The 17287-nt window shown below is 38.2% G+C and overlaps 1 protein-coding gene across 2 annotated transcripts in view; it reads right to left on the minus strand.

Moving 5' to 3' along the window:
- Positions 1 to 17287, minus strand: part of vps13d (vacuolar protein sorting 13 homolog D) — a 316116-nt gene that overhangs the window by 47815 nt on the left and 251014 nt on the right. For both annotated transcript variants that reach the window (XM_072245256.1, XM_072245254.1), the window contains one exon: positions 14732 to 14927. In XM_072245256.1, the coding sequence (XP_072101357.1) occupies positions 14732 to 14927 (196 nt within the window). The remainder of the gene's footprint in view (positions 1 to 14731; positions 14928 to 17287) is intronic.

The raw sequence follows: 17287 nt of genomic DNA on the forward strand, positions 1-17287 counted from the left end.
AAGGTGAAATAAACATGCTGATTAATTACGTGCCGGGCAGCACCTAATTAATTAGCATGTTTATTTCGGCTTTTTTCTTAAAGATGTGCTGGGTGCGTCCCGGCCACCGCTGTACCCCTGCATGCTTCACAGATCGGTATCCGTTCGCTGTTTGGAGGGTGGGGGCCACTGCACCATCACAACCTCCGACAACTCAGCCTAACACACCATCATCAGCATGCTCGGCACTGTCTTCCTAATTCCGGTAAGCGATACTACACTGTACATACATTATTTCTACTTTATATCGGCTGTGTATTTTTACGTGTCATCTGGTATAATTTGGCAGCTTCATCGCTTAAAGGTTACTGGAGAGAGTGTTTTTGCCAACAGTGCTTGCGTGAGATTTCTGCTACGGAGAACAGTGCAGGCAATGATTGTGGAAAAGTATTTCTACTTTATATAGGCTGTGTATTTATCATATCATTCCTGCTTTTACTATATGTTACTGTTATTTTAGGTTTTACGTGTTATTTGGCATGATTTGGTAGGTTATTTTTGGGTCTGCGAACGCTCACAAATGTTTCCCATATAAATAAATGGTAATTGCTTCTTCACTTTACGACATTCCGGTTTACGAACCATTTCATAGGAACGCTGTACCTTCGGATGGCTGGGAAAACCTGTATTGGTGTTACTTGCACAGAACCATTTACAAACCTATTTAGTGGAAATATTTTCTAGCACCGTCATGTTGCAGTTAATTGCTATGCAAACTGTAAAAACGATTTCACTTATATATAATACAAATGGATTGCCTGGAACAGAGAAACTCGAGACAGTGGTGGAGGAAAAGCTGTCAACCACAATCAGTATTGTCCCTTGAGCAAAAAGCATAGCTCGATTCTTCTGGTATGATACACACCTCTGACAAAAGCAACAGACTCAAACCACATTCTAACAATTGTTACACATTTGGGTTGTTGTACTCTGATGGCTTGTACTTGAGAATCAGAATCAGGTTTAATATCACTGGCATATGTTGTGAAATTTGTTAACTTTGTTACAATGCAAAAGATGATAAACAAAAATATACTGAATTAGATTAAGTATATATGTATATTAAGCAGTTATATTAAGATAAATAGTGCAAAAAAATGTAGTGAGGTAGGTTCAATGTCCATTTAGAATTTGAACGACAGAGGGGAAGAAGCTATTCCTGAATCGCTGAGTATGCGCCTTCAGGCTCCTGTACCTCTTTCCTGATGGTAGCAATGAGAACAGGGCATGCTCTGGGTGGTGGGGGTCCTTGAAGATGTTTTGGATACTACGGAAGCTAGTAGTTGTGATGGAGCTGACTAATTTTACAACTCTCCACAGCTTACTCCAATCCTGTGAGTTCTCATCCTTCAAATGAGAACTGCTGTTTGACTACAACACTAGCTCAGTGGTTTGTCAAATGTTTCATAGTCCTAATTTGATGACCAAGGTGAATTCTCAAAATAGAGTTTCTTCAGCATTCATATTTGGGATCTGGCCATCACTAGCATAGTGAATATTAACTGTCCATCCCCAAGTGTCTTTTAGAAGCTGGTGAGCTGTCTTTTTTTTGTGAAAATGTTCCCACAATGCTTTAGGGTTGGAAGTTTCAGGATTTAGATTCAACAACAGAGTACACATGATGTATTTCCAAGGTTGGGATGGTCTGCCATTTGGAAGGGTAAATGTTTTCCCTTTTAGAGTGACACATGCTAATTAAACTACCTTATCTCTTTTCTAACGAAGATACCTTATTACACTATTTAAAGTATGAACGCTATTATGCTTTCTTCATTTCCAGGAAATGCAGTCATCATTGGTAAACCTATCATTATTCATTCGTGAGCCATCTTCTTGAATCATTACTACCTATTTGGTGATGGTATTCAACAATGCTGTTTAAAAGCAGGGGTGAGGATTTAGACCCAGTGACAATGAAGTTCAATACATTTCCAAGCAACACACATAAAAATTGCTGGTGAACACAGCAGGCCAGACAGCATCTATAGGAAGCAGTACAGTCGACGTTTCGGGCTGAGACGTCGACTGTACCTCTTCCTATAGATGCTGCCTGGCCTGTTGCATTCACCAGCAATTTTTATGTGTGTTGCTTGAAATTCCAGCATCTGCAGATTTCCTCATGTTTGCAATACATTTCCAAGTCAGGGTTTGTGTGTCTTGGAGGAGACTTGCACATGGTGATGCTCCAATGGGTCTGCTGCCCTTGTCTTTGTTGTTAATAGAGGTCACAGGTTTGAGAGATGTTGGAGTTGCCTGAATAAGAATCAGCAGTGCATTTTATAGCTGTCACGTACTTGAGTCACAGAATGATGGCAGCGGAAAGAACAAATGTATAGTTTTACAACAGTGGATGAATTGCCCATCATATTGGTTGCTTTGTCCTGGATGATATTGAGTATTGTTGGAGCAACACTAACCTAGTGAAATGAACAATATTTCATAATGCTTCTGATGTGCTTTGTAAATGGTAGATTTTAGTTGTCAAGCAATGTGCAAGGCTCAGCATACCTAGCCTCTGGCTTACTCTGAGAGCCACAGTTTCTACGTGGTTGGTCCACCTGAGCTGAGAATTGAGCCCCAAGACTTAGCAATGGTTATTTGGCACTGTGGAGTTAGATTGCTTCACTGCCCAAGGAATTGCAAATGATGGTCATCACCAGTAAACATTTCCACTTCTGAGTTTACGATGGAAAGAAAACGATTGATGAAGTTGTTACTTCATCCTGCCTTACAAACTGCTTGCCTAACTTTATTTTAGTTATTCCTTTCTGCTGAGGAATGCCTCCAGTGATGTGCTGAGATTTGAAAACTGACCTCCAACAACCCCATTCAGGCTTTTCGAATCAAAACATTTCCTTGGCAGACACAAAGTCCAAATAAACAAGTACAATAAATTATTTAGAAAACATCATTACTGACAACTCAAAGGAGCAGTTGGTTAGTTTTATAAATTGTTAACAAGTAAGAATTTGCAATTTTTAAGTTACAAGTTTTCAATATTGGCTGGATACAAGAGGAAAGAGGAGTCAAGGGATTTGTTCTACAAAGTAAAACGACTCAGATTTTTTTTAAAGCGCATCATGGTTAAAGATTTGATTAAACTCAAACAAGGAGGATTAAGAGACAACAACAGGCAGCTTTGACTTTATTGCCTTATTTAGCTAGTTTAATCTTTGACTTTATTCTCACATTATGTCAATAGCTATCACATCTTGTGAAGTGTGGCGCCCACCTTCCCTAAATAATTTAAATTTCTAAATTCCCTCATAAGCAAGAAGAGGTATTAAAATAGTTTATGATTAGGAATGTGAGAATGTGTCAAACTGGTAGAAAAAAGGGAAAAACTACACAAGTTTAGTAACAGAAAACAAAGCATATTTTAAGAAAGACTTTTGCAAAACTTCTCTCGAAAATGTAGGGAGAAATAGCAATGTGCAATAGTATTCCAGCTACATGCCAACAGTGGAATGAAAAATGAGCAGCTTCTCAGTGTATACTAGGGCAAGGCTAGGGAAGGAGACACATGAGAAATTTGAAGTTAATTGTACAACAATGAAATTTAGACAGATATGGATGAGATTGACAGGAGGAGGAAACAGGAGGATGTGAGCTACAGACTTTTGAATAAGCTGACGATAATTTTTTTAAGTGATGAAGGCATGGCCATATACAGCTGAGCTGCTGAGAACCAAGAGGTGGATTCATATCTTTGATAATAATATGTGAAACTTAGCCAGATCCAAATTTTCATGTTGGATTGACAAGTGGAAACTGCAGCAGTAGCCATTAGATTTACAATGATGAGAGATCCTACGCTTCCAGATGATGCACTGGGGTGCAAACAGTGAAAAGAAACATGTTCAGAAAGGTCATACAGTCGGCCCTCCGTATCCACAGGTTCCACATCCACAGATTCAACCAACCAAGGATTGAAAATATCCCAAAAAAAATTCTAGAAAGTTTCAAAAAGCAAAACCTGAATTTGCCACGTGCCAAGCACTATGCTGAATCCACGTGAATGAAGTGATGTGTAGGCATACCCTGCTGTAGTCTCCCGCCATTTCACAGATCCTCAGTCTCTCTCCAGCACTCGTTGTTTGAGCATTGTTCACCTCGCATCTTGTTCGTTTGCTACTCGTGTTGTGAGCGAGAGGAAGGAGTTCAAGGCTAGTAAGGGATGGCTGGCTAGCTATGTAAAGCGCTACAGCCTCAAGAACCCAAAGATCATGGGAGAATTGGGATTGGCTGATGCCGAGGCAGCATCAGTGTTCCCAGAAGAGCTACGATGGTTGCATCTGTACTGAACATGTACAGTCTTTTTTTCCTTGTCATTATTCCCGAAACAATACAGTTTAACAACTATTTACATAGCATTTACATTGTATTCGGTATTATAAGTAATCGAGAGATGATTTAAAGTATACGGGAGGACGTGCGTAGGTTATATGCAAATACTATGCCATTTTATATAAGGGACTTGAGCATCCGCGGGGGGGGGGGGGGAGTTCCTGGAACCAATCCCCCGCGGCTATGAGGGACGACTGTAATAAGTAACAATATTGCTCAAACAGGACAAAGAAGCAGCCAACATAATGTAGTAGCTTATATAGTGCCAAATTTGAGCAGACCCAGTTAAGAAAATATATTAAGATGGAATGGAGAGAAATTTGGAAGTTAGGGCAACAGATGATAGTGAATAGATGCAGAAACAAAAAAGGACAGATAATAATTGGCACTTCCATAAGATGTCACCTATGACTATAAACTTCAGACTCCTACATCTGTCAATGGAGCAGAACCCAAGTTCTAGGGAAGTTCAGAGGGATGGGAATCTAATTGCATGACTAAAAGCACTATTGGAGATTTTGGTATAAAGTGTAGATGAAGAAAATATACTAATCTACATGTTCCTTTAAGAGTCCTTTTATTTTTATTGTAACTCTTTCACTTTTTGCAGGAAAGACCACAGTCAATCTTTTCATTTCAGACTAGGCTAACTACAGGGATGAGAAGATGAGGTGTCCTACCACCAGAGGCTAAATAAATTAGATCCATATTTTTTGGAGTTTAAAAGAATAAGGGATGACTTCATTGAAACATGAAAGATTCTCAAAAGGGCATGACAGAATAGATGTCAAAATGTTTCCACTATTACAAGACAATTACAAGAATAGGGGGGCAGCCAATTAAAACAACAGTATGTAGAAACCTCCACTGGCAGAGTTGTGGAGGATAGATTACTCGGGGTATTTTAAGAATAAGTGTGTAATATTTTGAAAGATCAAAGAATACTGGCAGCATCCATTATTAACGACCCCCAGCTCCCAGGGCATGCCCTTTTCTCATTGTTACCATTAAGTAGGAGGTACAGAAGCCTGAAGGCACACACTCAACGATTCAGGAACAGCTTCTTCCCCTCTGCCATCCGATTCCTAAATGGACATTGAACCCGTGAACACTACCTCACTTTTTTATATATATTATTTCTGTTCTTGCACAATTTTTCATCTATTCAATATACATATAAGGTAATTTATTTATTTTCTATATTAGGTATTGCATTGACTGCTGCTGCTAAGTTAACAAATTTCATGACATGCTGGTGATAATAAACCCAATTCTGAATTGATGGCTATGGGGATATGGGGAAATCCTGTTTCTATTTTCTTATGTTTTTCATTTATCAATACATGACTGGATGATAAATATTCCTCAGTAATGCCTTTCTAAATTTAATTATGCAGCAAGGATAGATAAATTGTGGCTGATTTGCATCTCAAATTTTATATTTTTCAGCGGTGCCTTTCCCAATTTAATAACACAGGAAGGGGATAGTGGTTGATATTCATTTCAAATTTTATTTTTTATATATGATTACTTCATATCATTTAAGAGCTAATAACAAGCTCTTACATTTTACTCCTGAAAGTCCAAATTAGATATATAATGATGTTCTTGATTACCTCATGAGAAAATCCTTTTAACATTCTAATTATCTTGATCAAATCACCTTGAGAGAATATTAAGGTAAATATTTATATTTCTAATTGTCCACTCAAGCACATTAGCAACAATAATGCTAGCGTGAAAGACAGGCCTGTAATTACCTCCTAGAGATGAAATGGGAAAAAAAATACATGTATGTGATAGACGAAGAAGGCAGGACTATTTTCTGTAACACTTGAAGAATGTCAACTTGGTTGAGACTATCATAACCTGACAAACTCATGTAGAAATAGGCCGCGAGCAACGTGTTCTAAAGAAATGGTGGGAGTGATGGAAAAAACATTGCAAGTTTAAAACAAAATTATTGCCAGCTAATATCATAAAATGAACAATGAAGCACATTAATACAGAGCACATTAAGCTGCATTTGATTTACACAATTGAATATTTGTGGTTAGACTCCAGGGATACATGAACGGGCCAGTCTGGCAAAATTTGCATGAGATGTGAGTTTTTTTTTAAAAGCACGGCTTGTTCTGATGCATACAGAGTGGTTCCTGTATACTCTGCCTTTGAAAGGGAAGACTGGGATGGAATGCAGGGAAGTTTGAACTTGGGGATACTGCATGGTAAAACATTAAGTAATGAGCTCTTAATTAAAAAAGCTTACGTTGGAGACGCTGAATGTGTATTAGCTACTAGCAACACACACAAAAGCAGGCCAGGTAGCATATAGGAAAAAAGTACAGTCGATGTTTCAGACCAAAACTTCAACTGTATTCTTTTCCAGGATGCTGCCTGACCTGCTGAATTCCTCCAGCATTTTGTGTGTATTGCTTGGATTTCCAGCATCTGCAGATTTTCTCTTGTTTGTGAGTGTATTAGGTACTGTGGTCTTCTCATGGCCAATCGTTGATTTTAATAGTTTTTAAACCAATACTTAAGCAAAAAATAGAAGGAACATACTGAGAAACATATTGTGGATCTACTGCCCATTTGGAACTTTACACCTTTGGAGAATGCAGATTATTTTGCTCTGTCTCTAAATGTTTACTGTTATGTAGCATTATTCATGTAAAATGTAAAGAATGGAATTAAAATCTGGTACGGTCCTTCATTATCTGATAGAGAAACAGCTTTACATCCTGGCAGAGAGATACTTCATCATACACCGTTAGGGATCTCTTTTGAATGATGATCAGTGACCTCTAGGTTACCAACATCATATGAACTTCTCTTTTGTTCCTTAAAGTCAGCACAGGTCTTGGACTGAGTCTGTTTATTTCCACACCAGATCCAAAAAAATCAAGTTCTATCTGATATGTATTTTCAGTTTTTAACGTTACTGCTTTTTTTGTTTTCAGGTTTCATACATTATTGAAAATCAGCTACAGCTACCAGAAGTGCAGCTCAGGAGTTTCCTCAAATGATTATAAACATTTGTGCCTCATTGTGATAGTGTTCTGCAATGAAGAGAACTGCTCCGCCTGTAAATATCCTTCACAATTTATTTGTTCTTTACAACAATTGATTGCTTCAAAGAAATAATTGTGCTACTCTGTGATCTTGGTCCAATTTAAGCAGAGAGATCCATTAAACCATTTAGATATTTGTGGATCTTCCAATCCCATGTTCTTCATGTGAAAAACTTATCAGGTCACAAAAAAGAAGGCAGAAGGTTAGTTCTGTCCAAAATTCCTGTCACTGTCCCTGAGGTAGGGGCAATTTTGCATTCTCAATACAGCTGGAATTTCAGAGTTTCTTGAACTAACTTGAGGTGGAACTTAAGACAGTGACCTAAAAAAAGCGATTTAAAAAATAGATCACCAATGGGAGAAAGGCAACAGACAGGAAACAAGGAAACGCCAACTTTTCATGGAATGACATTTGAGGCTTCTGGAATCAATGGCCTTATGCAATCAGCTGAAGAAAACTGTAGAACTTCTGTTAGGACAACAATTCCCAGCAATTTGACATTCTGTTTGCTGCAACAGAAATCAAATCTCTACCAAAATTATATTCAGATTAATTTATTCATCACATGTACATTGAAAAATACAGAGCAATATGTCATTTGTATTGACAACCAACACAATCTAAGGATGTGCCGTGGGCAGCCATCAGCATCTTTACTGCAGTGCAGTTTGATTCACTTATATCAGGTTGAAAACCCTGGAATTCCATTGGAAAGAGGTAGGACATTCAAATCTCTTGAGGTTCTACAACTCAATGAAATTATAACTGATCTGTACAACTTCTAATATCTGACAAAATCTTACCTTCCTTCAATACTTGGAGCTGTAATAAAAATGATTAGATCAAAGAATTTTAACTCATTTTTAAAATTGAGGTTTGATTGTCATCCAGCTGTCATCTTGCTAACCATTGCAAAGCCTTTCAAATTGCTTATATTGCAATGAAATTCTCCTTGAAAAAGTAATTAATGAAGGTCCTTAGTGCAGGAGAACAAAGCCAGACTGATTAAGAAAACATTTTTTGGAAGCACTGAGTTTAAAATAATGTTATTATGGTAGTGTAAAATCAAGACTATGTATTTTGGTGATAGAAATGTTTGTCCCAGGTTCAAAGGTCAAGTCCAAAACTTAGTTTTTCACTCAGGTTTACAGTGGAGTTACACCAAAATGGTGGAACTGGAAAAGGAAAAGCTGCCCATTTCAAGGATAGAATAAAAGCAGCAGAAGAATGGTAATAAATTGCATGGGTTAGAAATTCTGGGAAATAAGTTATAGCAGAAGATTGTATAAACAATTCATACCCTTGAGACGAGTATGTGAACAATATATCTGCATCAGAGAATGCACCCAAGGGGAATATTAAGGCAGAAGTTACCAGACTGATATCAACAAAGGTAAAAACACAGATTTATTGTCAGAAATCTGGATCGACTCAACAAAAAAAATATCCTGGCAAGTCAAACTGTTCAACATGAAACTATGATACAATTTCAGCCAAATGACCTTCAAAAGTCTGAACAATTGCACCATCCTTTTTTCTACAATATACAAAAAACATTCAGATGAGTTAAGAAGGTCCAGATTGCAATGTTGAGAAACTGGAATGAACAATTAGGCTCAGCATGCATGTGATCATCAGGTTAGAAAAATCTGGTTTTGCTTGTAAAGAGCACACTAAAGCCATCAATCATTCTGGGTTACAATTGAAATTTCCTGTTTAAACCCTTGTGTGCATTACTAACTTTGAAGCATTCTGTTAAATTATGTACTAAAGGCCACTTCACATTCTACTGACTTTCTGGAACTCAGTCATAGTCCACTAAATTCACTGTTTACCCATAAGGAGTACTGCTCTCACACATAAAGAAATATTTACTAAGACTTCCAGACATGGAAAGCAAACTTAAGTCACACAAATCAACATAAAACACACAAAAAAAGGCAAGCCTTGAGGTCTGGGAGAGGCAGTTTTAAAGAGTATCGGACAACAAAGGCAGCTTCAAGAAATGGAAATGTATTGATTTACACAAAGCTATAAACTGATCTCCACTTTTCAATTGGTGAGGGGATATTTGGACAGTTAAAAGCTTTCATAAATTCAAACACTCATCCCAATAGTGCTAATTGTTACTATTGTCTATTCAATTTGAATCCCCTTGGTCTATTTTCATGCAAGTATATAACCATGAAATGATCAAAGAGATCATTGCACAACAATGTTCCTATGAGAATCACCAAGTAAACCTGGCCTTGCAAGTGATGTATAATACATGGCTACCTAGAGAAGCTCAAAAAACCCACCAGGCCTGGAGAATGAAAGAAAATTGCAAAGTAGCACCAGTGCAACAGCTTCAAAAATGGGCTTTTAATTATGTTCGCAAACACAAGGAAATCTGCAGATGCTGGAATTTCAAGCAACGCACATAAAAGTTGTCACAAAGTCCTGACGAAGGGTCTCTGCCCAAAACGTCGACTGTACCTCTTCCTAGAGATGCTGCCTGGCCTGCTGCGTTCACCAGCAACTTCTATGTGTGTTGCTTTTTATTATGTTTCTATCTTTGTCAGTCACAAGCAGTTAAGGAGTACATAATATGACTGATGGCAAAGAAACAGAGGCTAATTTTAATTGCTGTACACCCCACACCAATGAGAATCAGAAAGAGTGACGCATATATATGAATGCGTATTCAATTCAAAGATGACCATGTATTGCCAAATATATGGTGTCCGTAGGAATCTCAAACTTTTCCAAGGAATATGGATAAACTTCAACTCAACCATGCTAATTTTGGATTTTTCAAGGTACGATCACGCATATCCCCAGATTTGTTATTGCTGTTTCATAGAAGTTCACCCGCAGTCCAAATGGGTCAAATTCTACGAGCAGTGGCTTTACCAAATGAAGACATGGAACTACAGTATAATTATTCAAGCTGCACAGAAACAAATCTAACATTAAATAAAGACAGAACATTCTGGAAGCACTAACATTTCAAGCTCAGAACCCTTCAAAAGAACTGTGTAGACATAGAAACAAGTTAGTTAAAATCAGATTAAGCTTCTTTGTCTACGAAAGCTATTGCTACCAATAGTAAGGCTGTGGGACCTATGTGGCAAGTCAGACTGTGCCAAAAAAGGAAAACTGAGTCAAAATGATCACAGGCAAAAATGGGAATTTCCTATACAAACTGGAGGAAACTATTAGTCTTCAAAAATTGGAGAAAATAATATAAAGTATTCCAGGTTGCACTGTGACTAGATGCGATCTCAAATTTGGGTTGAGACCTTTTTAGAACAATGCAGTAAGTGACAGACAGAAAGTAGCCAGATAAGCAAAGAACTGGATTGAGCACAAGACGATCACACAATCTGTATTTTCCTGAAAGCAGAGAAGACACAGTGTCAACACTAAATGCAGGACTCTAGATTGGAAGCATTGGCAAATCACTGCTTCATCAGGAGGGACTATTTGGGTCCGTGAAGAGGTAAAAAGACAAGTGTTTCGTCTCCTGCAGTTGCGTGGAAACATAGTAGAGAGGAAGGAAGAGTGAACCAAGGAAACTATTGTAAAGAGAATGATCCCTCTGAAATACTGAAAGGAGTGTGTCTGGTCGTATAACTTGTTAAGAGCTGGCAAAATTTGGAAAAGGTAATCCAACTTTAACCAAAATACAAGGTAGACATAAGTGATGTAATCTTTTACTGGCATACTTGGGGAACAAAACAAATCCAGAGCTGTTACTTTGAGATTAGGTTTTGAGTAGATCTACATGACTTTTTTTAGATTATGAGGACACTCAGTCCTCGTTCATTGCCATTTAGAAATGCATGCATTAAAAACGATACAATGCTCCTCCAGAATGATAACACAAGAAACACAGGACAAACCAAGACTAAAACTGACAAAACTACATAATTATAACATATAGTTACAACAGTGCAAAGCAATACCGTAATTTGATAAAGAGCAGACCATGGGCACGGTAAAAAAAAGTCTCAAAGTCCCGATAACCTCATCATCTCACGCAGATGGTAGAAGGGAGAAACTCTCCCTGCCACGAACCTCCAAGCGCCGCAAACTTGCCGATGCACCATTGGAAGCACCCGACCGCAGCCAACTCTGAGTCTGTCCGAAAACTTCGAGCCTCCGACCGGCCCTTCAACACCGAGCACCAAGCACCATCCTCTGCCGAGCGCTTCGACACCGCCCCGGCCGCCGAGCAACAAGCAAAGCCAAGTAGCAGCAGCAGCGAAGCAGGCATTTCAGAAGTTTCACCAGATGTTCCTTCATGCTCTCACATCCGTCTCCATCAAATCAGGATTGTGTACGGCACCCTACTTGACAAATAACAGACATCACCACCGGAGTGGCCGCTGCGAGCTGCGTCGCGCCACAATCTTCTCCTCTCCTTATCATAAGGTTGTCATAAGGTTTGGCTTTCTGCTTTGATTTAACCAGATGTCTTACTTGGGGATGGGGGCATTTAGATAAAATTCTTTCCACAAGCATTTAATGCCAGCCCTGATTCCTCCAAAGGTACTACTTCATATTGACATGAAGTATTTGATAGCAATACTTCTATAATTACAGTTTTAGATTTAACTCCTTGCCTATACTGTACAAATGAAGAGCACTGTCAGCTGTTTGTTGGAGTCCAGGTCTCACATCCTGAGACATACAATGGAAACAGCCATTTTGATCCAATTGTGCAATTCAAGAACTGAGTTTTAGAATAATCCGAACCTATTTTACTCTCCTTGTTTTCCCATCAACTCTCAACCCCTTCCCCAACTCCCAGCCAGATTCTACCACTCATCTATACACTATAAGCAACCAATAATGGCCATACAGCCTATTAACCATACACTTATGGGATGTGAGAAGAAACTAGAACACCCAGAGAAAATCTATGAGGTCATGCAAACACCATACAGACGGCACCAGAAGTCAAGATTGAACCTGGAAAACAAACTGTGAGACTGCAGCTAGCTGAGCCATGCTCATGTTTGAAGACTCAAGAGACTGCAGATGCTGGAATCTGCAGCAATAAAAAAAGTCGACTGGGAAAATTCAGTGGATTGAGAAAGGAAGGAAGAATGGGATTGTTGATATTGCAGTTTGAAACCCTGGCTGGGTTGCAACCTGATGTAGGGTTTCAACCCAAAACGTTTATAATTCCTTTTCTCCCACTGATGCTCCTCAACCAGCTGAGTTCCTCCAGCACGGTGCTCGTTGCTCCATGCTCATATTTGTCATTCAATTATGGTTCTCAAATTTTGAGATAATTTTTATGTCCTATAGTACTAATGAAAGCGTAAAGAATTTTACTGATGTGTTGGCCAACATTCCCTTCTCCATCAAAATCTTCAAGAAGACAGCTGCTCTGGTCATATATCTCACTACAGAATGTTGCTATTGTAAAAAGATCAGCCTAAATGACATATATGCTGAAAAGCAATTCATTGTAAAAGCTGGTTAAGATGCTGAAATATTATAAAATTCTACCTAACAAAATGGTCAAAACAAACCTTAACGAAATTCAAACTGCAGCTTAAGATTTTTCATTTTTCAATGAAACTTCTCAAACTAGCCTAATTTTTTCATTTGCAAACACGAGGAGATCTGCAGATGCTGGAATTTCAAGCAACACACATAAAAGTTGCTGGTGAACGCAGCAGGCCAGGCAGCATCTCTAGGAAGAGGAACAGTCGACATTTCGGGCCGAGGCCCTTCGTCAGGACTAACTGACCCTTCGTTCACCAGCAACTTTTATGTGTGTTGCTTCATTTTCTCATTCAGCTGTTTCCAGCCCTGCAAATTCTCAGCATTACAGGGAATGACTGAATTGTCAAATAAATTCACGCAAGTTTAAAAAGACTCGTGCTGAAAATAAAATATCAAATAAAAACCATAATAAAATTTGCTATTTGATATATTTCGCTATTAGGAAAAAGCAAAATTTGAAAAGTTTGGAATATGTTATGATAAAAGACCATATTTTATTCAGATAATTAATACCAATGGGAAACAGGTACAGGAGTCTGAAGGCCCACACTCAATGTTTTAAAAACAGCTTCTTTCCTTCCGACATCATATTTGTGAACTGACCATGAACACTACCACATTATTATTTTTTGTCTTACACTGTACTGCCGTTGCAAATCAACAAATTGCCTAACATATGTCAGTGTTAATAAACCTGATTTTGATATTTAGCGTTTAGCTAGGTTTGTGTTAATATATGAAAATAAACTATCATCCTATTGAAAAAGTTCAGTTGAAGTAGAGAACATAGTGCAACATAACAATCTCTAACAAATCTCACAAATATCCTCACTGACCAATTAGTGCAATTTGCTTCCCAAGTACTGTAACTTTGCACAATAATTCCTGCGCTTAACAAGAATACTTGGCTGTCTGACAAAAAAAATCATTAGACAACTTTAGCGAATGAAGACTATAAGCTACAAGAGGTTATCTGAATTCTGAGACATTGGAATATTGCAACACTCTCTTTCTATGACAATCCTTTAAAGCTGCTGGATATCCACGACCATTTAGATGGGGAAGCAACTTTTTTTATCATTTTGAGTTACAGCTTAATTTATCATGTAAAATTATTAGCAGTTATTATATATGCACCATTAATAGGTCCCATATATAATGCCCTACAGCATATTTGCCACTTACAGTAGCAGACCATTACAGTGACAATATTAGCATAATTTGTTCAAGTATTATTAGAACCATATGGATATAATAATATCATGACCTGTACAAAGGCCATAAGCTATTAATGTAGATTTTACAGAGCAAGTGTTAGTATATAAAGCAAATATTCCTTAAAAATATCATAGACACTGATATCAGCTTTGCACATGCTTGGTTACTTCACTCTCTATTCAATGGGATTGTAAAGTTGAAACAGAACTGTAATCTATTTGCCTATCAACATCAATGCAGAAAATTGACACAAAAACATTTTCAGAGAAAACCAGAAAAAAAATCCAAGCAATGTTAATGATAATTTAGAAGTCCCCTGTCCTAATGCTCTGTTGTGGAAAAAGATCTCTTGGCCCAACTTGTTCATGCTGACTAAGGCGCTTTCCTGAGCTAGACCCACTTGCCTGCATTTGCCCGTTATCCATCCAAACCTTTTCAATCCATGAATCCGTTCAAATGTCTGTTGAAAGTTCTAACTGTCCTGGTCTCTGACATAATTTTACACAATGACATAATCACACAGTGATAACTGGATTTCTCTTTTTACCTGTGGTTGTTCACAGTTGTGGTTTCTCGCACTGCTTGAGCTGTCTCTGATGCAAAGTCAAGAGCACCTGCCACTGGCTTGGTTACTGTACCAACCAGGCCCTTTCCAAGGCCTGAGAAAAAACCACCAACACCACCATCTGTTTTCACTCCTTCAACTGTTGAAGTAATCACACTTGTGAAGCCACCCAGAATACCTGTGGGAAGTAGGGAAGAGAAATATTAAGAAATATGGCCCATGAATCCACCAGAATCACCAAACCATGATAAATCAAAGCAGAAATAACAAACTGGCTCCCTGAACTGCTTTGCTGTGCAGTAACATCTACCTCAACCTCACTTCCTTGTTTATTACAGTAACCCTTGATATCCACTGTGACAAAAATTCTACTGTTATCAGCAACTCAGTACCCACAGCTTTCCAAGAAAAGAAATCCACAAATTTCTGAGTGAAATAATTTCTCCTTATTACAGTTTTAAAGAACGAATATTTTATGGAATGACCATGATCCTTACATCTGGATTACCAAAATTATAAATGAGTGAATTGGGACTGAAACTCAAATTACTGGCCTCTGCCTCTTCTACATTATTCTGAAATTTCAGCACTTCCCTGAAGTGTGGTGACATTGCTGTTAAAATAAAGTATGATATCAATGCTTAAAGTTGGATGATTCTCATAAAGTATGATCTGAAATTGAGAATCAAAGTAGTTTCGTTTCCTTTCTTTGTACAATGTCTATATTAAAAACACTTGAATCTTTACAACTATGTCAGTCTTAATATGCAGCTATGCTATTTTTGCAACTACATGAACATTTCTATGTATAATTAATGAAAGGGCCTGGTGTACATGCTCTTGTTTACATCAACAGTGCTGAAGTTGAGAGGGTCGAGAGCTTCAAGTTCCAAGGACTGAACATCACCAACAACTTGCCCAGGTTCAATTAAGTTGATGCCATGGCCAAGAAAGCTCACCGGCAACTTTACATCCTTGAAGGCAAAAGAAATTTGGCAGGTCCCTTGACTTTCATCAATTTGTGTAGATGCACCACAAAAAACATCCTATTTGGTTATATCACGGGTTGGTATGGTAACTGCTCTGCCAGTAACTATAAGGAACCAACATGGACTCTGTCTATACCTTACTGCCTTGGTAAAGCAACCAGCATTGTCAAAGCATGCACACCAGACATTCTGTTCTCTACACCCTCCCATCGTTAAAAGATGCAAAAGTATGAAAGCACATACCATCAGCTCAAGGACAGCTTCTATACCACTGTTACTAGATTACTGAATGGATCCCCAATATGATAAAATGGACTCTTGGCTTCAATCTACCTCATTGTGACCTTGCACCTTTTTGTCTATCCGCATTATACCTTATCTGTAACTGCAACGTTTTATATTGCACTCTGTTATTGTTTTACCTGGTACTGTTGTAATGAGTTAATTTGCATGAGTAGAATCCAGGGCAAATTTTTCACTGTAGCTTGGTACATATGACAATGATAAATCAATTTACCAATTTATAAGAAATGGTATTCAGGGTTAATTTAATGAGTCACTACATTGGATTGCAAGGCCCTTCTACAGAAACACTGATGTAAGCAGAAAATATGTAGTGGTTACGATAATTATGCATCAACTCAAATTACAGTATGATACCATAGAGAATATATTTATGAACTAGCAGCCTGAGGTCTACACTACTGATTCAGAAAGGTAAGTTCAAAACCCACTACAGCAGCCAGGGAACTTGTTGCTGTTCTTCTCTGTGCCTTGTAATGCATCGGGTGGAAACCTTGCCCCTTCTTGAGCATTTGTCTTTTTTTAAAAATGAGGCCAAGTTGCTAGCTCAACCCAGCATGGATGGAAAGTATGCAAAGTGCTGGCCAGTCCACTTACCTTGAAGCCCAGTGTGGATGCCACGACACTACCTGGCCAAGCCAGGGAACTTAGATTCAAGTAATTAAACTGGGTTTACATCCATTATGGAACTATGCATCAGGTACATTAGTGTTGTTCAGGGGAAGAAATCTGCCATTCTTGGTTTGGGATACAGGCAACCCAAGACCAACAATGTGGTTGACTGCCTCCTCAATTCAGTAGCAGTTAAGGGCAGGCAATTAATGCTCATGTTGCCAGGAACATTGACAGTACATGAAAAAATCAGAGGTAATAAAAGTATCCCACAGCTTTGAAATAACAAGAAGTTTTACAACGTTGGAAACCAATTAAGACAGGGTCAATTAGCATTTGATTCAATTTTTCATTTTGGTGGCAGTAATACGGTTGAGGACTGCAAGGAAGACGAAATCAAAGAGCATGTAGAGGGTTAACTACACTACACTTCCACTTCTGCTAAATCCCTCACCAAAGAAACAACATATTTCCTTACTGAAGAAAAACTATGAAAAAAACAAAATGTTGTTGAACTTCTCTGTTAGGGAAAACTATGTATATTTCAAGTATCAGCAAAACAATGGATCACTTCAGATCTTGCCTATAACTTGGTCGGGTAGGGGAATTTGGGTGTATGAATTCTGATGTAAAT

This window comes from Mobula birostris, chromosome 27 (assembly GCF_030028105.1).
Source record: "Mobula birostris isolate sMobBir1 chromosome 27, sMobBir1.hap1, whole genome shotgun sequence".
Lineage (NCBI taxonomy): Eukaryota > Metazoa > Chordata > Chondrichthyes > Myliobatiformes > Myliobatidae > Mobula > Mobula birostris.